The sequence below is a fragment of the Cervus canadensis genome, chromosome 2, assembly GCF_019320065.1.
Source record: "Cervus canadensis isolate Bull #8, Minnesota chromosome 2, ASM1932006v1, whole genome shotgun sequence".
NCBI classification, from domain to species: domain Eukaryota; kingdom Metazoa; phylum Chordata; class Mammalia; order Artiodactyla; family Cervidae; genus Cervus; species Cervus canadensis.
The window spans coordinates 65,959,329-65,985,879 of NC_057387.1; the positions used below are offsets into that span (position 1 = coordinate 65,959,329).

A 26,551-nucleotide genomic window follows, 5' to 3' on the forward strand; every position below is an offset into this window, starting at 1 on the left:
AAGCACTCTGCCTTTTCTTTCACATTAATTTTATTAACTAGTTCAAAAGAGACAATTTGCCAAATGAAATATTTTCATGTGTTCTTTTCTTGAGTAAGAGCAATCATCTACAAATAAGTTTTCTATTAAAATGTACTCACGACAAAGCTCAAAACAAAATGACTTTTAAAATTAAAAGTTGTTATTATATGTGTAAGAGGCTAAAGTCAACTTACTGCTGAAAATACACACACAAAAAGGATAAATTGGTTGAAACTTTCACAAGAATGAAAAATGTTTAATAAACTTAGAATGGTGGGCTTATTAAACTATAGTGTTATTTACAGCCATAGTTCATCAACCACAAACACAATAATGTGTTTGCATGGCATGCTACAACAGAAGCTTTATTCAGTTCATTCAGAAAACATTGGCAAAATAAATTTCAATTGCAAATTCACAGATACAAGCTTCAAAGTATAAAGTTGTATATAACAAAAAATACAGGTAATATTTATAACAATAACTTACAGATACAAACTAATGATAAACTACAATTTCACAAAGGATTGTAAACATTTTGCACACTTGTCAGTCCTTTCTTTTAGGCAAAGTGCTCTTTTGATGACAAATAAATTAACAGATACACACTCGAGTGAACTATTTTCATACAATACAAAAAAAAGTTTTGATTTGTTTTCTTCTTGTAAACATAAGTTTTACAAAAAATGAAGAAATCAATAAAAGTGTCTTGCAGGCCAACTAGAGATACATACCTGGGCAGCAAAGTGATGTTGGAAATGCTTTGGGTGTTAAATAAAAAATTAACATTAATATATTTTCAATGGTATTTTATACATAACAAATGACAAGTTTATATCCTTAATCATTTCTATCCCTGAAAAAAGGAATTAAGTATGACTTATTGGCAGTTGTGTCATTGAATGGGGTAACAAGGGCTGGAGTCCAAGAGTTGTTGGTGAATGAGCTACAAAACAGAAAGAAATTTGTGGATCAGTTTTGTACGGTAAATAAAACTGACTTAAAAACAAACAAAAAACAATCCAAGGCAAAGTCCTCTCACTACTGATTATAGCTGAGGGCACCAAGCTATACTCATTCCACTAACTTCAGCAGAGCATTAACTTATTCAGCGTAGTGAGTATAGTATTATGAGAATCCAGGAATGGTTTACTCCAAAATCTTTATTTTGGGCCTCAAGCTTTTGCCACTTTAAAGTCCTCCATCCATACCCCATTCACTGCACTTTACCCTGCAGCCAGAACCACCACCTTCGTCTATAGAAATTTTGCTAAATTTTATACGAAGTTTCCTCTATAGGGTGACTCCTGCCCCAAATTCCCATTTATGAATGTTTAACTGCCTCTTTCCTAAACATACATGAAAACACATTTGACTCAGGCAACATGACAGTCATTCATGTGAACACACACAATTTTAATCCTAGCATAGGTAAATGGCAACAATGATACAGGCTTTGATTTTTACTTTAGCCAAACCTTAAAATGAACTTTGCACTCTCAGCAAAGACCATGCTGCTTCAAACCAAACGTCCTTCTAACAGCAACTAAGAAAGCTGGACAAAATTTTTAAAAAGCTGTTTGAAGGTATCTGAAAGATACTAAGGCAGTGAGAGTTCGCAAAGTCAAGCCCCAGAGAAGGAAGGAAATAAAATGAGGCTACTTATCCTTCACAAGTGTAATAACAATTTTAAAAGAAAATGAGGGTCTAGGAGGCTGAGAAGTTTAGCAGAGTTTTCAGGAGTTAGACTTTGGGTGGTGGGGAACAAATATGAAGGACCAGGTACCACCAAAGAGAAGCCCTCATTAAAAACAACAGACGCAAAACAAAACACAAGCTTTGGGGGGTATCCCAAAAGGCTACTGCCAAGAAGTGGTGACCCAGAAACATGCCAGCCTTTGTGAGAACTGATGTCTGATTGGATTAAGTTGCTCTTCCCCTGACCTAACTCCCTGCCAATGGCAAAACTAAATTCTCTCTGGTGGAAAATATCCCATCCAGAGCTTCAAATTATTTCCAGTTTTCATACCTCACACCTGAAGTGCAATAAAAAAGTAATAAGGCAAATAAGACATGACTTGACTAAAAACAAAGAGGAAAAAACAATAGAATAGATTGGCAAAATATCCTGATATTGGAGTTGTCAGGTATGAACTTTAAAATAACTATAATTAGTATAACAATTTTATTAAGGAATAAAGTGATAAGATAGATAATTCTGGTATAGAAATAAAAACTATATAAAAGAATGAAATGAAAATTCTAAAAACTGAAAACAATAACTGAAATTAAGACCTCAGCAAGTGAGTTTTACAGCATATACAGAGAGAGAATTAGTGAATTGGAATACAGGTCATAAGAAAATATCTAGTCCCGAACACGGAAGATCAAAAGGCTAGAAAATATGGACTTCAGTAATAACAGAAATAATATTTGAAGATACAGAAAGTTTGTATAAGCAAATACATCAAACTTTCATATTCAAGAAGCACATCTAGGCACATTCTATAAAACTTAAAACCAAGCACAAAGAGAAAAGCTGGGGGAAAAGGACATTCACTTTTAAAGGAGGAAGAATGAGACCAACAGCTGACTTCAACAATAAGCGGTATCAAGTCAATTAACTATATTCTAAATAACAGAGACAATGGAAGAACACTATTTTATTCATATTGTCAATGTGCTGAAAGAAAATAGCTGTGGAAATCAACCTAGATTTCCACATATAAAGGAAAAGCCATTTACAATTAACTACATCAAAACAAAAACCTATAAAAAAACCTAACAAAAGATGTGCAAGATTCCTAAACAGAAAACTCCAGAATATAAGAGAGCATTTGAAGGTGATCTAAACAAACAGAAAGACAGACTAGGATCATGGTTTGGAAGACAGTATTATTAAGATGATGGTTTCCTACAAACTGATTTAACAGATTATATCAAAATCTCAATTGTTTTCTCTTTTCTTGGTGGAAAAAATATGGGAACATAAAGGGTCAAGAATAAGCAATACAAACTTAAACAACAAAATAGGATAACATGTATTACTGGACATCAAGAATTATATATACAGCATTAGTAAAACAATTAGGTATTGATACAGAAATAAATAGACCAATAAAACAGAATAGTACATGCTAAGTCCCTTCAGTCACACCCAACTCTTTGTGACCCCATGGACAGTAGCCCTCTAGGCTCTCCTAAGGGTACAGAAATTGACATATAAATTATACAGACACTTGATTTATGACAAATGTAGCACAGAAAATCAGCTGGGAAATTGGTACTTTCATAAGCATAACAAAGACTTTGTCCTTATTTTACACTACATAGAAACTTCAATTCTAGATGGACTATAAATCTAAATGTCAAGGTAAAACATGGTTAGTGAAGTTTGTAGAAGATACCATAGGAGGAATATATGACAAAGGCCCATTTGGTCAAAGCTATGGTTTCTCCAGTCGTTATGTATGGATGTGAGAATTGGACCATAAAGAAAGCTAAGCACCAAAGGATTGATGCTTTCGAACTGTGGTGTTAGAGAAGACTCTTGAGAGTCCCTTGGACAGCAAGGAGATCAAACCAGTCAATCCTAAAGTAAATCAGTCCTAAATATTCATTAGAAGGACTGATGCTGAAGCTGAAGCTCCAATACTTCGGCTACCTGATGCAAAGAACTGACTCACTAGAAAAGACCCTGATGCAGGCAAAGATTGAAGGCAGGAAGAGAAGGGGATGACAGAGGATGAGACGGTTGGATGGCATCACTGACTCAATGGACATGAATTTGAGCAAGCTCTGGGAGTTGGTGATGGACAGGGAAACCTGGTGTGCTGCAGTCCATGAGGTCGCTAAGAGTCAGACACGACTGAGAAACTGAACTGAACTGATAGGAGGAATACCTTCATTATCTTTGAGTAGGAACAATTCCTTGAACAGGTCATAAAAAAAGCATTCCTCATGAAGGAAAAAAACTGATGAACTACATTAAAATTAGGAACTTGTGTTCCATAAAACATATCCTTAAGAGAATACATATAACCATGAAAAAACGTATTTATATGCAATACACAGCCAAAGTTAGCACAAATCAAGGAAAAACAAAACAGATAAGCCAATAGACCAACAAGCAAAAGACATGAACAGGTCCTTCACAAAAAAACAATATACAAACGCCCAAAGAAAAAATACTCAGGCTCATCAGTGATGAGGGAAAAGCAAATGGAAATAATGAGATAGCACTATACAACCACTAAGCTGGCTAAAGTAAGAGGTCACACTACATCAAGTGCTGGAGAGGATGTAGAGCACCTTGAACTCTCATGTTCTGCTGGTCAGAGTGCATATTGGTTCAACCAGTATCAGAAACTTTTTGGCAGAATCCACTAAGATTGAACATATGTGTAGCCAGGACCCTATACGCTACTCTTAGCATATATATACTAAATAAAACTGTGGATTAATGTGCACCAAAAGGCATGTACAATGAGGCCCACAGCATCATATATATAAAAGCCCAAACCGGAAATAAAATGAGTGCCTACCAACCCTAAGTGGATAATGGTATCCTACAGTGGAATTTTGTATAACAATGAAACAAATCACTGATTCTTGCAACAATACAAAGGAATCTCACAAACAGAGTTGAAAGAAGTGAGACACAAAATACATTCTGCAAGGTTTGATTTATATAAAGCTCAACAACAGGCAAAACCAGAACATGATTTTAGAAGTCAAGGCAGTGTTACTTTGGAGGAAGAGGATAATGACTGGGAGGGGTCATAAGAGAAGCTTCTGAGGTGCTAATTATATCCTACTACTTCCTCTGGGTAGTATTTACATAGATATGTTGATTTTATTAATTCATCAAGTTGAATACTTATGTGTGTACTTTTCTCTATGTAGGTTTTGCTTCAATAAAAAAGTTTTCTTTAACAAAATTCAGTAAACCTCAATCTAAAAATCTGAGGGTGAATACTGTCTCTGACCATAGGAAAATAAGTTATTCAAATGTTTATCAGGTCAAAACAAAAAGAGTGTTTTTTCTAAGTAAAAATCAAGCATTATCTATGAGTCATTATGAATATCTGTATTTTAGCTGTAAAGTGAGTGCGATGCATGCCCCTTAAAAGGCTGCCACAAAAGTAAGAAGGTTGGATAGTTCTTCCTACTGCATCCCTCTCCCACAGTATTTTTCAGCTACTACTGAGGTAATATTGCAAAGTGTGAATCCTATTAATAATATAATACTAGAAGGTATGAGTGATGGCTTGAAAGGCAGCTGTTAAATGTTAGGATACCTACCATCCATATAACTATGCAGTGCAGTCAGCATCGTCCCATCTTGGGGCACGTAGGCGGAGTAAGCCATTTCTTCTAACATGGGTGGAGACAGTCTGGAGGGCGGCACCGCTGTGACTGGGGCAGAGGAGGAGTGGTTAGGGCTGACATGCTTCTTGTGGCGAGCTCTACAGTTCTGAAACCATACCTGAGAGAGGAGAGAAGCAACAGGAGCTACGTCACGTCGCAGCTGATAAAACACCAGTTCAATACAACAAAGGATGCAACTCTACCATATCAGCACAGCATAAATCTAAAGCAGCTTTCTTTAAAAAAGAGTTCTGTAGACACAAGAGAAATCATTTTGCACGGTTATCAACAGTCATTTTCTTTGCCCAAATAATAATTATCTGATGATTTAACTTAAAACTGGTTCTATAATAAGCCAGCATCTTCCAAAATAAAAACAGGGGAGGGGATTCAAAATTCCAGAAAAGTTTCCTTGGTTCTCCTACTGACATTTGGGACAAAAAGAAAAACCCTTTCATCAGAAATTTTTTTTAAAAAAATACACTACTCACTGTATTCTCAGATACCTGCTAGACTTATTTGAAATCCATTTTCAAATGATTAAAATCCCCACTGAGAATTTAAGGCTTTCTACAAACCTCTTGATTCAGTTATTCCAGTCTCTTGGTAACCTGCTGAGCTCAATTTCTCTTAGCAAATACAGAGGCTATTCTCTAAGAAGCAGGTTAAAGTCAGGCTTACAGTAGGAAATAACTAGCAATATTTAAGTAGAATAAAATACAAACACATCCACTGGTGAAACAGTTCACCAGATGTAAAGAGCTAACCACCGTGTTGTCCACTCCATCACAGAAATAAAGGAAGCAAGTTCTGGGTTAAGCAGAATTTCATATGCAGGTCAGGGTGAACAAGTCTAGACCACCCAGGATGCTTCCAGTAACTAAGCTACCTGCTTGTGAACTTCCTGCACTTAGATAAAACCTGCCTACAGAGTGTTCCTCTATTAAAATATTACAGCACTTATTTGCTATCACTCCAAACAACTCTGTCGTAAGAAGAGAGAGACACAGTGGAGGGATAGAAACTTTATAAGGAAATTAGGATAAGAACATTTGGGGATCAAGGGAGAAGGTCAGGGGCATAAGTCTCTGCCCAGGACTGGCAGGCAGTTAGTTGACGGCTCAAGGGAATCAGGGCTGAAAAATGTGGAACAGAGGGCTGAACAAAAAAAAAAGATTTATTAAAAAGTTGGCCTGACTTCAAAAGGCATACCTTGTTATCCTCGGGACTCATAAACAGAGGTATAAACTCAAGGGGTTAAAACCAAAGGAAAAGAAGTCTGAGCAGGTGGCTGAGGGGCAGCATCTAAGGAGTATTTCGGGAACAAGCTTAGGCATGTATCAAGGAAAATGATGTAGTCACAGCCTTATCACCCCTGTTCTGGAGCACTAGCGTGACTCAGGCATCCATACAGAGACTTCATCCCAAGTCTTCAGTCCACAGTTCCCTTTACAGGCTCCTGAACAAAAGGAGCCACTGCCGTCACCCAGCCAGCCAAGAAGACACACTCACACATTCTCCAACTTTTAACCGGGGACAGCTGCCACCTGCCTCTTCCCCTGACGCTGCCCAGAGGACAGGCACCCCAGAGGGCTACATTAACCCAAAACACATGGCACTACGATTCCCAGGGTTTCTTCAAGGTATATCATGTCTCCAATAAATTAGATATTAGATGGAAAATATGCAGTTTCTTTAAAAAAATTCAGACTCTGGAAATAAATATGAAGCCAGCCTGATGTTAACAGTAGAATAACTACCTTAATGTAATTCGAATACCTCCTAGAAAAAAATCATCAGGCAATTAAGCAAAGAGAGGTTTGAAAACACAAAGTGTCATGTAACTTGCACATTTAAACAAAGCTTAAGATTTCAGGCATCAGAAAACTTCTGACATGAGGACTATCTAGCTTGAGGAACAAAATACAAGTCCTTTTGATTGTCCTTACTGACTTAAAATCTCCTCTTGCTTTGCAAACCTCTTACAGAGTTAAAATTTCTTCTAAGTAACATATTTTTCAAAAATCGGAGTTGTAAATTGTAAAATACATAAGCTGAAAGCAGGCCACATAGACATTCTGTAAAAGAAAAGACTAGTGCATTAGATCAATCTCTTAGAAAACCCAAAGGGCCAAATAAAAGAATTTAATGTATGAAAAAGATGTAATTTTAAATGACTGGGAAATTAGAGCTGGCATAGAATTGATTAGAGAAAGCTAACTAATCATTTAGGGGGAAAAAAAGAAAAATCTCAACTTTACAACATGTAACCAAAAGTCCATTACAAATAAATAAGGGTTTAGATATAAATAACTGGGACCATGAATGTTTATTGAAACAAAAGCCAATGTTGATATATTTCTCTAGGTGAAGCAAGAAAAAGGCCAAAGCTATCAGGAAAAAAATATGAAGAGATTTGAATACAAAACAATGTAAAATTTCTATGTGGAAAAAATAAATGAAAAGGCAATTGATGAACTACAAAAGCTTAATATGATAAACAATAAAAATCAGTAAGATAAAGAGAAAAGAAATAACCCAATATAAAAAATAAGCTAAAAAATACATTTTTAATCACAATATAAGTAAACATATTAAGGTTTATTGATAATAAAAGAAAGATAAATAAAAGCAATGATATTTTCTTACTGGCAATTGGAAAGGATGTAAAAGAATAATAGTTTATAGGATTTATCCACATTGAGGAAAGATAAATTTCGTAGGTAGATTCTGGGAGAATAAATTGATTATGAACTTTCTGCAAGGTGAATTTTATACTATCAGTCAAAGGCTCTTATAATCTTTTTATCTTTTGATTCAATCATCTCACTTCTAGAAATTTATCCTATAGACACCAATGAACAAATGCACAAAGTATATACACAATGTTCTTCATTGTAGTATTTTTATGATGTAAAAAATTTCCAAATTAAATAAATTATATAGCAATACAAAGGATGTATATTTTAATATGGAAAGAGAACTCCAAGCACACTGGGTGAAATAGCAATGTTTTATCATGTTTCTGTAAGATATACAATTCATAATTCAACTTTGTGAAAGGATATGTGAGCAGTGATTATATCTGGATGTACAGTGTTAAAAATAACATTACCCATCTCTGTTCTGTGATTTCAGCTCAGTGATGATCTGCTCTGTTACAATGTCTCACTATGCAGACTTTCAGGGCTTCCCTGGAGAAGGTTCAGATGGTTAAGAATCTGCCTGCAATGCAGGAGATCCAGGTTTGTTACCTGGATTGGGAAGATCCCCTGGAGAAGGAAATAGTTACCCACTCCAGTATTCTTGCCTGGAGAACTCCACGGACAGAAGAACCTGGCAGGGTACAGCTCACGGTGTCTTAAAGAGCCACACATGACTGAGCGACTAACAATTTTCACTTTCATGCAGACTTTAGCTAGTAAAGGTGAGACCTGAACTTATATCCTGTATAGGACCAGTATTTCCACCTAATATTTGGGTAACCTAGTTTGCATATAAGAATCAAGGCCTACTAAATCTCTTTTCTTTAACATTTCTAATGTGTACTCAATGCTAGGAGTAGCTGGGCAAAGAGGTTCTGACTACTATTTGAGTTCACAGTAATTAATCCTTCAAAAATACTGTGAAGGACTATATATTTGAGTTGTTAGTACGCCTTTGCCATCTTATCAAAATATTTAAATTTAACTCTTATATATTAAAAGCCACCACCCAACAATATATTCTCCAAGTTCTAGGGCTTGCAATGTAGTTAACTTGCTCATAATACTGGTGACCTAAATACCTGGAAATTATATGAGAGATGTCTGTCTGGGGTTCTTACTTCTTCAAACAATAAAGAAAGCTCTCAGAAAATCCTCCATTTTCCTTTGCTTCCAACTTCAAAATAGTCTAAAACATAATAACCATGAATCAGTTAGCTATAGCAATCACTGTCACTGGATGTATAGAGTCTTAGATTACGAGGACCCTCTCAGACCGTTGAGTTGGACCTACCTCAACAAAGGAAGTTTCACTTCCAGGTAAAGGAAACTCACCACCTCAATGGTGTGTGCTAAGTTGCTCAGTCACGCCTGACTCTATGTGACTCCATGGACTGTAGCCTGCCAGGCTCCTCTGTCCACAGGATTCTCCAGGCAAGAATACTGGAGTGGGTTGCCATGCCTCCTTTAGGGGATCTTCCTGACCCAGGGATTGAACCCATGTCTCCAGCACGGGCAGGCAGTTTCTTTATCAGTAGTGCTCAATGGTAGCCGATGCCAATTTTGTAGACTTACATACTGAGAAAATTCTTCACTGTGAGTGAAATCTGTTTTTCTCCTACATTCCCCAGCAGAGACACGATCCTGCCGTGATTCATAACCATTTAAAGACACCTCTGTTTATACTCTTCCTTCCCTTACCATCTCTGGTTCTTTTCTCCAGATAAATATCCCTGTTGCTGTTAATAACAGCACATGATTTCCAGACTTTCATGACCTTAATCTTCCTCTAAAGGGAGCACTCTTTTCACATTGGTTCCTTGTTAGCCCCTTTCTAGCATCTGGCACTCTGAGACAAACACAATGCCCTGGAGATCTGAAAGTACTGAGTTCATGGGACTTGCCTCCTCAGACAGCCTCATTACACTGCACTTAACCAAATCCACTGCAAATCTAGGTCTTCAGAGAAGCTGAGGTATCGTCAGGTCTCTCCCACTGACTTCTTGGAATAAATGATCTTTTAATTATGAAATACTTCAGGCTTACTAGAAATAAACTGAAGAATAAACACTTGTTTACCCACCAGCCAATTTAAGAAATAAAACATTATAGTGCAGTGTTAGACTTAACTGTTTCCCCCTACTGAACTTCATTTTCATCTTGATAGTCAGTCACTTGCATCATTTCTCCGTTATACCTTTTTAACCTTAAATATTATCTAAAATTGTTTTCCATTTCCCTAATCTAAGGGAAATATAAGATCCTGACACAGTTGACCACCTCCATCTTGAATCCACCTCAGCCCTTGGGCCTCCATGATGCTTCTACACTAGACTCATTCCTTGGTTCTGGCTGTGATGGTCCAGTTCAAACAGCTCGCTCCATAAAGTTCATTCTTTAGCTTTTACTGTCCACAATCTCTCTGTAAAGGATCTAATTTCATGAATCTTGTTCATCCTTTGTAAAAGTTGCTCAGTTGTGTCCGACTCTTTGTGATCCCATGGACTGTAGGCTGCCAGGCTCTGTCCATGGAATTTTCCAGGCCAGAATACTGGAGTGGGTAGCCATTCCCTTTTCCAGGGGATCTTCCCAACCCAGGCATCGAACCCAGGTCTCCTGCACTGCAGGCGGATTCTTTACTTTCTGAGCCATCAGGGAAGTGTATCCATGGAAATGGTGTTTCATCCTTTAAAATATCAGTTTACATGCTCAACTGCCACCATCATTGCCTGATAATCAGAGCTGGAAAGGAATTCATCTCCCTCCCAACTGCTGAACCCACATTTTAAACAACCTTTAATATTCCTGTCAGTAACACCATTTCCATGGATACTTTGACTTCAAATATAAGTCATCTTTGATGTCTCTCTGCTTCACCATTACAGTGTCCAGGTCTTTTTCCTTGTCTCTCTTGCATCCAGTGCCTGCCATTAGTGTTCAGTCGATAAAATGCTTCAGAATGAATTTGAGACCACCAAACTCTCTTTTTGAAAAATCATTATTTTGCTGGGCATCACACCTAATCTGTCAATCTCCATGTAGCCTCTCCCAACTCTAAGTCTTCCTATGTACTGTTTCCAGTCCTTTATTCCTAAAAATACATATCATGGTTTTCTCCTGCTCAGAAGCAAACTTGATATTCACAGGCCTCTCCAAGTTCAGCTCAAAAAATTCTATTTCCCACAATTTGCAAACAGAAATTTTATCTTCCAACAAATTTGCTCTAACTTATCCTTCCCTACTTTTGTTTACATCATTCCTTCTACCTGGATCTTTAATAAAGGTCATCAACACTGCCCACCCCCTGCACACATCCACATCCACAATCATAGAAAAGTAGAAACAATTCTGGCTTCAGAAGCAGATCCAGCTTCAAACCATAGTTGTCTTTTCAGCCTTAGGATCTTAGGCTTGCTCTGAGCAATGAATGAAGTAACTTCTGCAAAGAGCTGTCTAACAAATGGTAGCCTAGATCAAGCAGGCTAATTAATTATCAGGCTTTTTAAAAAAACTGATTTAGAATGTGAAGAGATCTAAAATGAGAAGCTAATGCTTTGACATTTCTACACACACACACACACACACACACATACACAGAATGTGCACTTATAAAAACCTAGAATAGAAGTTTTAGTATCTCTTGATTAACCTTTAAAATAGTCACCTGTATCACACGTCTGCTCAAGCCTGTCCTTTCTGCCAGTTTCTGGAGAGTCTGTGCATCTGGGTTGTTGTCCTGAGCAAACTGTGCTTGCATAACCTGTTTTTTTAAAAAATGTAGGTAGTAAATAGTAAATAGCTAAAAATAAGAAGCTCAATCTTCTGAATTTTGATGACAGGAGAGATAAGGCATGCACAAGAAAATAGAGTACTTGTATTTTACTACTTGAAAATCAATACAGAGAAGTGTATATCAATGAAAAGAATGCATATTATGTAAAAAAGATGCACAAGTTGCTATGCTGAAATCTTTAAAAAAATCAATTTCAACATAAAAACTTGTCTCTCAACTATGCTGTTAAAAATAAGCTCACCTTTTCTTCCATTCTTACAACCCACAAAAAACGCATAATAGTATAAGTCCATTTACTATTTTTCCATTTTGTTAAAAATTACTAGCGTTAAACAATTTTTAAAAATATAAAAATCATATCTTTGACCTCTACTCAACTAAATAGGTTCAAGGCTCCTACATCAATTTGTCTTAGTATGAAAATAGTAGACAGTGCAACAGATTGCATTCCACTTAATTGCAATGACTCCATCATTCATTATTTCAACACTTGTTCTATGCAAAGGAACATCTGGGACCTTAAAAGAGAGACACTCATCAGTCTATTGCATAAGAATTTCCTGAGATCTAAACATTCATAGATTGAAAAGCTCCCAGGTGATTCTGATGTGAACCTTTGGATTGGAACCTGGCCTCAGCTTCCTGGGAGAAAAATATATGCATGCCAATAATTAACAACAATACAAGCTAAAGTGAGATGCATGGAGTGAAGGAGGAGGAGGAAGAGGAGTTCCAGAATAAAAGCACAGCAAAGGGCTTTGGATTCCTTCAGAAAAGGAAGTAATGGGAATCAAGCAAGATATTTGAATTTTATTACTTAAAAGTCAATAGAGGGAAGTATAAAATATAAAGAAAATATTATAAGAATGAGAGAGTGGAGCCTAGCATCCAAATGATTGTGCATGTCCTGGGCGTGGGATGGGGGAAATCTACCTAACCTAAAGTCCTGCTGACCCTGACACCATTTGCAACAGTCAAGATTAACTGCATCCTCTACTATGTTCCTCAAATAATACCATCTTCTGCCACTGCACCTGTCACCAGGTAGCTAGCTAATTTGCTAGCAAGTCGAACTCTTCACAGGAGAAAGTGAGTTTCTGGAGGGCAAAGGGAATGTCTTATCCATTATATCTGGAGATAATGTCCAGATTAACTGAGTGAACCTCCACAATGTGCAGAAAATCTGAAGATAGTGTGGAGAAAAAGACCAATGTTGTCCTGGGAAACCTTATGAGGTTTAAAAATTATGTATTTTTTTTCAGTTAAGTTCTCACTGATAGGGACTCTTCCAGAATAAGGCATTCCTGGATTCCAGGCCAATATACTTGTCCCCATAGTTGCTGTAAACTAGCACTTGTACTTTTGCTTTTTAAAGTGGGCAGAAACAGCCTAAAAGTTTATTATCATGCCCAGTTCGCTTCATTCTTCCTCTCCTACTCCAAATTTAATTAGTAATTAAAGTTAAAGTAATAATTTAATGTTACTTTAATATCTTCATATGCAAATAGTTGTGCTTATATGTAGTTGAGCATGTAAGATCCCAAAGAGAAAAAAAGAATGAACAAATTAATGTCTTTGTTTTTTTAATTTTTCAAGGAGGAAAGCTGAACAGATATTCATTTGTAATGCCATAATGGATAATTTATAAAACAAAAAACATATGCCCTTCACAAATGCATTTCAAATTCACAAGTTTAATAATGGAACCAAATTACATTTACTAAAGCAATTTCTCATTAAGGAATAAAGGAAAACTTAAATCAACACTGATGGTTTAAAACTGGAACATGCTAACGGAAAAGTAAGATGTATTCATCAGTGTTCAGTCTCACAAAAGAATCCTTTTAATTTTGACTTGGTTTCATTGCTCTCCAGTCACTAAGGATGCCAAAAATCTACCCTATTCCTCTTCTGAGCTATTTAAAATGGTCAAGGATCTAGCCTCTGTAGACACATCATTTTAAAGCCAGCAAGTCTACCAAAAATGTCGAGTCTGCATAGTAGCAGCTGACCAACTTAATCTGAAAGTAGATTAAAGGAGGTGCTAACCCTGGCGTGTTTAACATGAATAATCATTGAGCAAGTACTTCCAACTACAATAAGCAAACTATAATATTGGCAGGAACTTTTACAATACACTTTATACAAATGAGACAATATTTGAAATAGTTTTGCCAACACAGAATAGTCGATTTTGTAAGTGTTAAGCTTTTTTTTCTTCTCATAATTTTCTAAAGAATTTGGGAAGTTTGTTCCTCATACTTTAACTCTTCTAAATCCAAACAAGGTAGATACTGTATGAATAGTCTTGACTTACTGATCACCTATATTTTATTGTTTTGCTAAATTTAAGCACTACTTAAATAATTAGTTTTCTGAAGAGTAGGACAACTTAACAATAAGGTACATGGCCTGATTTTTAAAGCTTCTAGTAAAGTATAATGATTCAACTTATTCTAGATACCTAAGCAACAAGGAACACTCGAAGACAAGATTATGCCTCATTGTTTCAGTCATTCCTGGCATAGACAGATGCTAATAAACACTGAATAAATGAGAACATGCTTAGAAAGAATATAATTTCTGCTTTCACTTTTAAAAACCTATGATTTTGGTATAAATTTTTAAAAACTCATGATTCAGATCACATTTTCATATAATAATGCATGGCTTAAGTAGTTTTTATGCACATTTGCAATTTAAAACTATAAAGCCATCTTCAAGATTCAGAATCTCACTCTTGTTTTAGCTGCCACAGCCGTTAAATGGAGTCTTGGTAAGGCACAGTTCTACTCATGGTCTCCTGGGAGGCCAAGGAAAATTAAAAGACCAGAAGTTTGGGAAGTAGGGTCCAAATCTCTTTGCCAATTCCTTGGTTGTCTGCCTTGGGGGAGTCCCTGCAGTTTTTGGATGAATTGTAAGAGATGAAAGAAGAAATTACAGGAAGTTATCTGGCATAGGACTTGGTAAACAAAGACCTCCACAGATATTATTCCCTTTCTATTTAATTAGTATCTATACTTTCCAGATGAGATTGTACATATCTACCTAAAAGTTGCTTCAAATTTTCAGTTACCCTTTTACTAATAAATTTTTCTATCGAACTGAAGTTATCAGTCTTATGACTATTAAAATTATGGCCAGTCTTTCACAGAAACAGCCCACTTTATACACAGAACATATTTATATTAGAGATTATATTTTAAGTCAGACACCTTTTAGCTACTGGGTATTTTGCTACCAGGTCTCCCGCAGGTACACGTATCCCCTAACCTGGGGCTTTACGTGATTTTCATGCTAACCAAATGAGGCACCCAGAAAAACAAACTTCAAACAGATATTTCTTTCAGCTGCCTTACCTTCCATTTTCTACTTACTATGTAGTCGATGCCTGAAGTAAGGAATCAAAAATTATTTTCTGGAATTTATTTTAAGAATGAATCTAGACTTTAAAGCTAGATTGCTTTCTCAGTGACATTAAGGTCCTTTGCGATATTTATGTCATATCAAGGCTTCTTTCTTAATCATTGTCAAAACAAATATTCTCTCTTTTACTGCATTCATCTTAAATACTGACAAGTATTAGAATACTATCAGTGATTTTTCAAAAAATTACCTTCACTCACTTATTAACATTGTATAAATATCTTCTAAAGTCTGAGCTAAGACGGATACTATGTGTAAAGCACCTAGCCATACATACATGGTAGGTGCTCAATAAATGTTACCTCACCTTAACATAAAGCAAACGCTTCACACTAATCTTTTAGAAAATGATTTCTCTGAAAAAAAAAAAAATGCCAGAAATAATCACTGTGTGTACAGACTTAAATATAAAGCAAAGAGTAATTATTTCATTATTTTCCTGACTATAAAAACAGAAGTTATGACAATTATATTTAGGGCAACTAAGTTGAAAATAATCCCTCCATTTTCAGGGAACATAATCAAACTTTAGCATCAAATTATAGAATTACTCCCTCTACCCCCTTTAAAAACAAGGAAAGGTCTACTTGATTGCAGTCAATCAGTAGATTTCTATTTATGGTAAGGCATTTTCAATTCCTTCCTACTCAGAAAATGTACAATCTTGTCTATTAAAAGACTCAATGCAGTTTGTTAAAAAGATGAACACATCAGAGTCCCACAGACCCACATACTGAATATCTCTTTCTGTTAAGTGTCCCAAAATGTTCTGTCTTCTATTAAAATTACATGTAGTAACATAAATACCTGTGTTAAAGTAATTTTTTTAGGAAGTCAGGACAGAGCAACATTTTGTTTGCACCTTGATGTTAATGTTAACAGACATCAGGGAGACAAACTTGCAGGACAAGTTCACATCATACCACGACTCTTGGAATATTGACAAACAATATTTAGGGCAATGTTTTTTACACTCAACAAGTTAGTTTGCACAAAAAGCACAGACTAACCTTTTTGAAAAAATAAAAATGTCTTAAGACAGCATAGACATTGCTTTTTGTTTGGCTTTTGTTAGTTTCAGTATTTTTTTTTTAATAGGGGTTTTTTCTTTTTTTTTGGTGGAAAGGGGCTTCAAAAACTCAAATTCATTGTCATGTCTACCTGGAGCTGATCTGCTGTAAAGCTGGTCCGAGCTCTTTTTGCTGGTTTTGGATGATTAACATCTTGCTCTGTAAGGAGGGCGCCTTCAACACTAATCCCATTACCTGCATTTAAAAAACACACCAAATGTGTTGGTAACTCAAATGGGAGCAGTCATACAATAATAGGTTTCTTGTATCTCTTGGCTTGGTATGAAACTGTATACATCTTCTAGTTTGCCAAATCCCTTAAGATTTAGAAAACACTAGAAACATAATGTAGAAACAACATTTCATTTGTAGGCTTATATATTTAGTCAAAAGTGCACCAAGTTGGAAGTGCACATCTAAGGCTCATCCTTAAAAAGGCAAACACAAGGAAACAACTGGTTACGAAAAGCAAAACAGAACCCTAAACTCAAGGCTGCTTCCTGAGAATATGGCACAAGGCAAATACATATGCCATGGCTTTTCTTATAAATAAACAGATGGAGACCATCACTAACAGTAGAGGGCTTAATGAGTTTCACCACAATTACTCTGCACAAAATGATGTTTTAAGACGACCTTAGGAAAAAATCATTTTTATCCCTGTGTTCACGTCCCAAAAGATTCAAAAGTATTTTAAGTATATATTTACCATTTTCCACTTCTCTTTTTAAATTATCCAGCATGCAGTCATAATGCACTCTGCAGAGGACTTTCTCTTCCACTAAAGCAAACTCCTCTCCCGTGGAAAGTTGTCTTTTGCAAGAAAAGCAGGCAAAGCATGCCAAATGATAGACATTCCCCTTGGCCCTCCGGACCCAGTCAGTAGAATGGATATGCCTCCCACAGCGAGAGCAGCGAGTTCCATACCTTCTACATAAATGGGGGGGGGGGGGTGCGGAGGGTGAAGAGTTAATGCTTGGTGAGACATTCATCAGTCTAGGATTAAACTAACACATTATATTACTCACTGGATTAACTCAAGTATTTAAATCTTTTTAAAATGAAACAGGAATCAATTATTTTTTAAAAGTCAATATGGTAAGCAGCAGCAAGACTTGAGATGGGATCATAATTCAAACCTGTTTATAAAACAAAAACTTCTCATTGTTATTCTAAAGGAGGATAACATTTTTTCTTTTAAAATAAATGAAATATGAGTTTCAATATCCTTCTTGTAACAAATATCAGGACATTTATAAATTATCTAGAGACTCAACATAACACACACACACACACACACTCCAGACTGAAAAAACTAAAAGTACAAAGCCATACCATTGAAGATATAAATAATGATGTCTTAAAGCCAAGTTGAGACAATTAGAAAATGCTTTAAAATTTCTTAAAAAGTTAAAACATTTAAAATAGATATTATCAAAGAATGAATAGAACAGAAATTGTTCACTCTGGTGCGTGAGGAAGGAAAACTCAGAAATGCTTCCTTTGGTAAACAAGCTCTTGCATTACCATCCACAAGAGGAGGAGAAATATTACCTAAAACTTTTAGACACATTTCTGGACATTAAATGCACGTTAATCTTAACAAAATGCCACACGTAAAGATTTCTTTTTTCTCTCAGACCTGGTGACACTCTGTCATATCTCCCACCACAACTGCAGTCATAGCCTGGCATATCCACATTAAACTAGAAAAGTGTATGTGTCTGTGTCTAGTCATTAACATATCTCGCCTGGCATATCCACATTAAACTAGAAAAGTGTATGTGTCTGTGTCTAGTCATTAACATATCTTTAGAGGTATTGCTAGTTTTTAAGTTAATCTGAATCATAAAAATCAATTTTTGAATATAGTAAATTACAAGGTATTAAAAAAATCCTGAAGAACTAGACTTGTAAAAAGTCTCTGAAAACAAACATTTCAAGCAGCTTTAAACTACAAAAAAAAAAAAAAAAATTAAGATTAGCATACCCTATGTGAAAGAGGAGGCAAATTGCTACTGTTTTTGAGGAAATAGAAAGTAAACCTGATGAGAAATATATGATTTGGGTAATTATAAAATCCTATGATTTTATAAAATAAAGGACTCTGGGTTTCGTGAAGTGCTTTAACTTGCCTAGCAATTTTATTCAAATCAATCACTAAACTCTTAAATCAGTTTTTGAAATTGAGTATAAACAACATAATTAGTATTACAAACTTCATTATGTAGTATTAACTTCCCAATTTCACAATGAACATTCTTCTTCCTTTGAAAATACAAATAAAGGAAAAAGGTGATAATTTTAAAAAGTCATGCTTAAGGATGACTTCAATTTTGAGATAGCTATCCATTAAGAATTGAGTTCTATCCTTGAGGAAATTTTCCATTTAAATGATTATACAGAGACCAGGCAGAGAAAATGTTACATTTAATACCCTAGGCAAATATAATTGCACAAAATAAATATCAAAGAACAGACAAAAGAAACAGAATTTTTAGGCAGGTTATGTAATTAGACTTGGTGCAGTTCTGATACTGGAATGGTCAATTCTTCTGAATAATATGGTTTATCACAGTTTTCAAACTGCTGGCATTTTATAGGTACATTACAGGGGGTCATCCTATAATAAACTGGTAAAAGCTCCACAACACTTTGATTTTTTCCCCCTATAATTACTTCATTTTGTCTTAGTACTCTGCCTGAACAAAGAGCACTGCTATAATAAGTCACCTTATATTTCATACTTTATCTCCCTGCACAGCAAAGAAGCTTCCCTGTTCATAATACCTAAAACTTTCATTTGCCAAGGTAGAAAAAATTATTCAAAGTTAATTTTTATATACTGGGTTCCTAAAACATATACATATGCTAATTTTGTTTTAATCCAATTTACCTCGAAAATATGAAGCATTCTCATTTCGAAATCTGTTGTACAAGAAAAAGTGGGCTTCAGTAAATAAAACTGGACTAGAAAGCCTATTTATAAAATTCTCTTTGCGTAAAGAATGTCATGGTGGATCTACTTAACTAAAAAAACAAAAGAAGCTTCAGTGTACCTGAAATAATCAAGCTTGCAGAAAATGTCTTTGTCTTTAATGTAACAGCTTGTGTGCCTTCCTAGGGAGGTCCTGCAGACGCTGCAGGACAGACACCGGACATGCCAGCACAGGTCGTTCACCTGCGAAGAAAGAGGGGCCAAGTGAGAAGCCATTCTAACACCACGCTTGAGAGTATCCTTCATTGGTTTTCTGTATCAGGCAATTTTAAAAGCTAGCCCCTTAATATTTTAAGACACGCTCTGAATGTTTCCATCTAAGAGGTATCATCTACATAAATACGATCTAGATCTACTGTCTTTTAGAGTTCAGCCAGAAAATTCACAACAGCATATTCTACACTTCCTGTTTATTTTTTTTAATATAATTTTGAAAAATTCAAGTTTTTTTTAATCAAACGTCCATTCTGCTTTTTTTTTTTTTAATCAACATCTATGAACATATGGAAAATTTTGGTCACTTTAAGTCCTACATATTGGTTTTATACTTTTTCCTTGACCAAGTTCTTCCCATCATAACACACTGCAACTAAAGAATTCAAGCCACATACCTTCTCAATCTACTTTTCAGCCAAATAATGATAAACTGTTCACTAGTTACAGTGAAAAAGAAAATGGACAAAAAGCTTTGTAAGATAAATACTTGCCCTTGTAAAGAAGCCAGGCAATTCATTTCTCTAATAAAACAGACACTGTTAAGGTAGATTTAGATGTTGATATGGCAGGAGGCCTGGCTCCCACCTAACATTAAATTACCAAAACATAAAGCCCTGGTAACCCTACTTTAATGATCTGGTCATTAAAGGAAAAAGTAAATCTATTATAAGTGGTTCTAAAAAGGCACACTAAGTGTTGTTTGTCATTTATACTTAGTAAGACATTTTATTTTATAAAATGCTTTAATAAATCATAGCACTTTACATTGTAAATAGGGGCATGAAATACTGTCAGATCAGTGGACAAATCACACAAACCCTCACCGTAAACTGTTGCCATCATACTATAAGCTGCATACCTTTAGCTTTAGCCTTCAGGAATGAAGATGTGTACTGAACTGAATTTACCTATAATGCAAGCTCCTAAAGTTTGCCCTTGTTAAATGGGCAGAAGAACTTGATTTAGCTTAATTAAATTTCATTTAAAAGAACAGCAATAATGCAAAAACAGCAGTTACATTGTACAAATGGATTTAATACCTAATATAGGAATTAGGAAATTGGAAAAAATGGGAAAACTTGAAACATAGCTTTTGCTACACTATTTCATAATAAAGACTATCTTGTCCAATGATTCTATCATGTTAGCACTACTGTTCAACTTGCTTTACTGTGACATGAAATATAAAAGGTACTGTGAAGCTGAAGAAGAAAGTTTCACTGGCTTCTAATTAGTTATGTGCCTCTTTCCAAAGCACTGATGATTTTAGTGAAATTTTAAGTTTTGGTTTTTCTATAAAAGAACATGCTCACCATACAAGGAAATAGGGAAAATAGCAGGAAAAAAAATCTGAGGGAACCAAAATTTTAAAAATTAACAATGGTGATCACTGTCCTGGATATAGAGATGCATTTTCCATTTTTTTTCCCCCTCCAATGGGTCCAATTAAATTAAAGTTGAAAAGTACAGGCTTCCATTAGTATTCTACTGTTTAAGGCCTTCTGCATTTTGATCTTATCCAGGCTCTTTTTTTTTTTTTTTTTTTTAAAGCCATGATAGATGCAGTCTTCAGGGCAGAGTCATGGTCATTCTCCAGTTCCCTAAAGCCAGATGTAATTCCTGGTCTGCCACCTTTCCTCAAAGTTTACTAAAAAAACAAAACAAAACAAAAACCTCCCTCATCTTCTTTTTCTTTTCCAGAGAGGAAAATAAGGTGAACAGAAAAAAATTCTGGAGACTATAAACCTTTCCTGATAGCTAGCATTCATCCAATCTCTGTATGTATACATATACAGGATCAATCCAGAAAAAAAATCACTCAAACGACAGGGCACTGAAGTGTCACATGGGGCAATAGACGCATCTAACTCCTCTCACATTTTTGTTCTAACTCCATTTTACTTGCCTCACGATACGGTGTTTTTCTATATTAAACAGTTACATCCTCAAATATTCTATTTAACAACTATTTTTTCACCAGTGACTTGAACTGAATTCAAACTTATTTGGAAGAATATGAACTCAAAATGGTGGTGGTGAGGGAGTTGAGAACTCAAAAGAGTTTTTCTATAATCATAAAGTGTCAAACTTTTGTTAGTTTCCTATATGATAGGAAGACAGTTTTCTTGCACGTCTACTAATATGTACTTAAGCCTACTTTCTTGTACGTATACTAAAGGGTAAACTAAGACTATGTAGAAGACTTCATTGAGAGGACTCCAGTCCTATTACAAAGGAAAGCTTTAAAAAAAACTCATTTAGATAATTTAGATTGTTTTATACAAATATATATCTGATGTATAAACATATGTTAACAAATAAAAGATGAACGCTAGAAACAATTATCTATTTCAGAGGATATGTTAAAAGTCATTTTAAGCTTTTTTCCTTTTCCTCTCTAATATGAAGTGGATCCATTACACATCCATTCAGAAATATTCTGAAAGATACAGCTAATTCCTGAGAGGGCTCAAGAAAGGAAGCAGCTAGTTTTGATTCAAAAGATGGTTTTGAAATATTCAAAGAGGTTCAGGTCTAGAAACACTGAAATGGGAATCTTAAGAATGCAGATTTAAAGAGAAAGCCATGCTAACTTGCCAGGCTTAAAAATCAACCACTAATTAAGTAACTTAGTTACTTTTCAAACAGTTTTCACCAAAATGCCTTTTGGTACTTTATCTTAGTTATATCTACAGGGTATCATTCCAACTTCCCAGATGAAGCAGCTTTGTATGCTGAGGCAGAAATTTAAAGAAATTCACAAACTTGCTTTTTGAATTCATATTCTACATAATGAATTCTTTTGAGAAACTAGGTGGGGGATGGTGGTGGTGGTGGTGGGGAGAATAGAAAGTGAACTGGTTGCTACTAATTTAGTGTAGGAGAGATCATTATTTTAAATAGTGGTTTTAAAAAACTATTGAAGTTGAAATTCCATGATATTAGGATTAAAACACAGGGGACTATGATCCTTCATGCAATGACATGGATAACTGGCCTGCCAGAATTTGTACTCCGAAACTCCCCCACAATATCTTGAGAGAAGTAAAACAAATTAAGACAGACAGTCAACTCTCAAACACCACTTGAAGCACTTCATCCTAGGCATTTTTCTTTCTTTTTGTTTTGTCTAACTTCACATCAATTTCCACTGCCCTCCTAGGCACTGGAGACGACGTTAAAAAAAAAAAAAAAAATCACTGGGTGGCCCTGAAGTATTAAACCTTAGTAAGAGGAGGAAGATATTGAAAATGGTTTTTATTTAAATGGTAGTATGAATTTTATTTTGGAAAAGCCTCAGGTTGGTGTAAATAAACATAAGACTATAAAAAAATATCTGTCTAGAAAAGACTCTTTAAGGCACTTCACAGTGGTTCTCAGCAAAGGAGACACTGAAAAGGGAAAATCGGTCAACACACACAAACGTGGAACCCTCAGAAGCAGGCAAACGCCTGGGCGTTACTGTGGGTTACAACCCGAGGCACGGTAAAAACAATTAGGTAGGACCCACTTTCCAGAATAGGTAAGGATTTCCCCACTTCCGTTCCTCTACAAGTAGGTGGCTGACTCCAGTACATTCACCCGGGTATCGGCACCCCGAGACCACACACACAAGCAGTTTTGCAACAACATGGGGTATTCTAAGATTTCTTCTCCCACTTTTCTCACCTTATGAGTTGCTCTTGACTGGGCGGTTGTGCTAAGAAAGCCTACAACCTCGAGCGAGAACTTGAGTGGAAAAGAAGGGGAAAATAAACTTCTCTCCTTCCCCAGAGCTCCCCGGGGAACCGCGCTCGCCTTGGGCCTCGCGGCTCCGCCCTACCTTGAGAAGGTACTTGTCCACGATCTCCAGGCCGCAGCTGCTGCAAACACACTTGCCAGGAGGGCAGACGGAGCCCGAGGCCATGGACCGGGGCGAGGACGACGGGGACAGCGGGGCCGAGGAGGAGCACGAGTCCTCGTCCCCCACTCCCTCGGGGCTCACCTGCAGGAAGCCACGAGGCGCGGTCTCAGGCGGTTCTAGACCCCTCCTCCTCTCCCCATCCCTCAGACCCGCGGGGGCTCCCTCACCGCCTCCCCTCCCTTCCCCCAAGCCACCCCCAGCTCCTGATGTCCCGCTCCTCGCCCTCCCCGGGGCCCAAGCTCCCACGGCGCAGTCGCCGGGGCTGCAGACCCCGGACCTCAAAGTCCTGGGGAGCCTGGCGGCTCTGCCCAGCCCGCCCCAGATCCCTCCCCCTCCACCGGCTCCTCAAGTTGAGCCCGGGAAGGAACTCTGGGACAGCAGCCCTCCGTTCTGGGCCGCCGCTCCACGGCCAGCACCCCGGGCCCTACCCACTCACCAGCCCCTCTTCCCCGGCGCCTTTCCGAGTCCTCCCAGCCGCCAGGGCTGCAGGCCGCCCGCACTCCTCCGACATGAGACCCTGGCACTGAGGAGGTGAGAGCCGGGAAGTGGGGAGGAACAGAGACGAGAAGTTCAGAGTCGGCACGTGCAGCCCGGAGCTTCAGCTTCTCGGCACGCGGGACGAACTAATGAAGGCCCCGGCGCGCCGGGCCGCGCAGGCAGCCGTCTGGGCGCCTGGGCCCGCGCGCTGCGGGCGAGCGGACGGCGGCGCAGCCCTAGCGCGCTGCGAGGCGGCCACGGGAGCTCCCGGGGGCTCGCCCGGCGCGCCGCCGCGCTCTCCGGGCTACGGGTCCCCAGCGCTCACCGGAGCACGCCGGTTCCCCGCCCCCCTGCCAGGGGTAACGAGTTAATAACAATCATCCCCGCACAAAGCATTTTCTTTCTAGACGTCAATCACTGCGGAGCGGGGATCACTGGGCTAAAGGGGGTGCATGGGGGGGTGGGGTGGAGTAGGAGAGAAGAAAAGAGGATTTGAGGAGGGGGTGGGGGTAGAAACTTGATTTCTTTAATAGCCTCAATTAAAAGAGAGAGACATATATATTTTTAAATGGGAGCTTTTTGAGTTGGATAGCCCGAAAGGTGAAGAGGTTTAATAGGATACTTGAAAGCTAATTACAGCGGGATTTAAGAAGCCTGGTGTTTGTTCCGATGACAATTTGAATGAAAATGCTTCAGATTAAACCGAGCCAGCAGCTCTTTCGTAAACTTACAGCAATTAGAGCTGCGAGTGATTTATACTCGTTTCTTTAAGGTGTAAATTGCCACTTATTGCTCGGTAAGTCAACATTTGAGTTACCAAAGGATTATTTTTAACCAGCGCAAAAAGCGGGTCGAATAATGGAAAATATCCAGCTGAATTTAATTTGTGTCATTAAAAAAACAACTCACACAACCTCGGTCAAAATGTTTTAAAGCAACAACGCGCATTACTCAAGTGTTTCCAAGCCTTTGCAGGAGTTTTGTTCTTAAACGAAAACGCAGCCGCTCTGGGCTTTTTCTGCCTTCGTTTACGGAAACGCTAGCTTGGGGGGGGCGGGGGGGGTGGTGTCACGGAACTCGAATGGCCCACACTTCTGTAGTTCTCTCCTCGCCTCCCTCTTCCCTCTGACAGCATCCAGCGAGATGCTGTCCGAACCCCTGAGTCCCCCCAACCCCACCCCCGGGCTCTCTGCCGGGACCCAGCGCCGCAGCACGGAGGCCGCATCCTCGCAGACACAGAGCTTAGGCAGGAGCTCCCGGAGTTCCCGTGCGTTCCCCGCAAGCATTCGGGCGAAGACAAAGTCAGTGGCGCCCAGTGCGGGGCCGCGGAGGCGCTCAAACAGGCTGCAGATGATTTTCAAACCTAAAACGCGACCGACCCCGCGTTTGTGAGTCAACGCTCCTGCCTCCAGAGCGAGGTGAGAGTTTGTCAGTTCCCCGCTATCTGCTCTAGGAACGGTGCGACTCGAGAGCCCTAGGGTTTGTTTCTTTCGATTTTTTTTTTTTTCTTAAGTAAAATGGCCCTCAAGCCCTCCCTGCGATCCCAAAGGTCTTCCTGGAGCTCCGTCTGCTTTTGTTTCGCTGTGCGACCGCGGCAGCGAGGATCGCCCTGCGGCCGGAGGAGCTCCTTAGGGCGGGCAAGCGTCCGCCGGCTGCCGGACGGAGAAGCCTCGCCTCGGCTCCGTCCCTCCCCACGTACCCCCGCCCCCAGCCGCCCGAACCTCCCGACTCACTCTCCCGACCTCCCGATCGCCGCTGCAAACACACAAAAGCACGACTCACATCGCCTTAGGCTCGAGGCTTCGTCTCCCAAATTACGGTCTCCATGCCTCAGGTTAAGTGAGCTTGTGGGGAGGGGAGGCAATGATTACTGCCTAAAGCCACTACGTAATAATAATTAAAAAAAAAATTGCCGGGTTTGAAGATGAAACTGTTACAGGTAATGTCTGAACCTCGTTTAGGAGCCCAAACAGCTCGCGTTTCAAGGAAATTGAGATTCAGCTGGTCTGGCCGGGCGTCGGGTCTCTCACCTTCTCAAGGGGAACTGCCAGCTCCGGCACGTCCTTTTCTTCTAGTTTACACACAAACATCTGATCGCTTTTCCAATACATGGCACTGCTAGGGCTGCTTATCACATACCAACTCCAGAGGGTCAGAGGCTGTCGGTGTCTGTCGATCTGGCCCCCCTCCCCCGCCCCAGCGCATTAATGAAAGCTGACACGCCAACAAGGGTAGGAAGGCTGCAAGTCTTCGTCCAAAGAGGCCGCTGTGACCGTAACCACTCCGATGGACTGTTCCTAAGACTCTTTCCCCAACTTCATTGAGCTCTGCCCCTCTAGGAAAAGGGGGAAAAAAGTTTTGTTTTCCAGAGGGTGGAACCTTACATGGAGGGAGGGAAGAGGGTGTGGGGTGAAAGTCTTTTCCAGGAGGAATAGCCTCACCTCCTTCAGGAGCACCCGCCTTCCCTACACGTTAAGATCGTTATCAGGACAAGCCAACTTACTCCAGATTTAGTATTAAAGAAGAAAAAAAAATGGGAATGGCCTGTTAACTTTTGACTTTTAAAAAAAT

General features: G+C 38.3%; 1 protein-coding gene across 3 annotated transcripts; it reads right to left on the reverse strand.

Moving 5' to 3' along the window:
• Positions 1 to 249: 249 nt before the first annotated feature.
• Positions 250 to 26,276, reverse strand: LHX8 (LIM homeobox 8). 3 transcript variants are annotated; one of them, XM_043460952.1, is made up of 10 exons: positions 26,011 to 26,097; positions 25,763 to 25,824; positions 23,940 to 24,026; positions 23,423 to 23,584; positions 19,445 to 19,566; positions 17,095 to 17,315; positions 16,477 to 16,580; positions 11,761 to 11,856; positions 5,326 to 5,509; positions 250 to 967 (listed from the first exon to the last, which is right to left on the reverse strand). In XM_043460952.1, exons 3-10 carry the CDS (start codon positions 24,012 to 24,014, stop codon positions 891 to 893), a joined length of 1,041 nt encoding a protein of 346 aa, XP_043316887.1. In that variant the 5' UTR covers positions 24,015 to 24,026; positions 25,763 to 25,824; positions 26,011 to 26,097; the 3' UTR covers positions 250 to 890. The 3 variants fall into 3 exon arrangements, with proteins under 3 accessions (XP_043316887.1, XP_043316885.1, XP_043316886.1); XM_043460950.1 differs by lacking the exon at positions 25,763 to 25,824 and having other exon boundaries at positions 26,011 to 26,276; XM_043460951.1 differs by having other exon boundaries at positions 25,763 to 26,276.
• Positions 26,277 to 26,551: the final 275 nt, after the last annotated feature.

Bases quoted from the DNA above. Each gene is read 5' to 3' on its own strand.
- LHX8 (XM_043460950.1), bottom strand. From the start codon at position 26,091: ATGTATTGGAAAAGCGATCAGATGTTTGTGTGTAAACTAGAAGAAAAG. The intron at 17,316-19,444 runs GTACACTGAAGC...CCATTTATGTAG, and splicing joins TGCAAGCTTGATTATTTCAG to AAGGTATGGAACTCGCTGCT. The intron at 968-5,325 runs GTAGGTATCCTA...TCTGTTTTGTAG, and splicing joins ACTGCATAGTTATATGGATG to CTCATTCACCAACAACTCTT.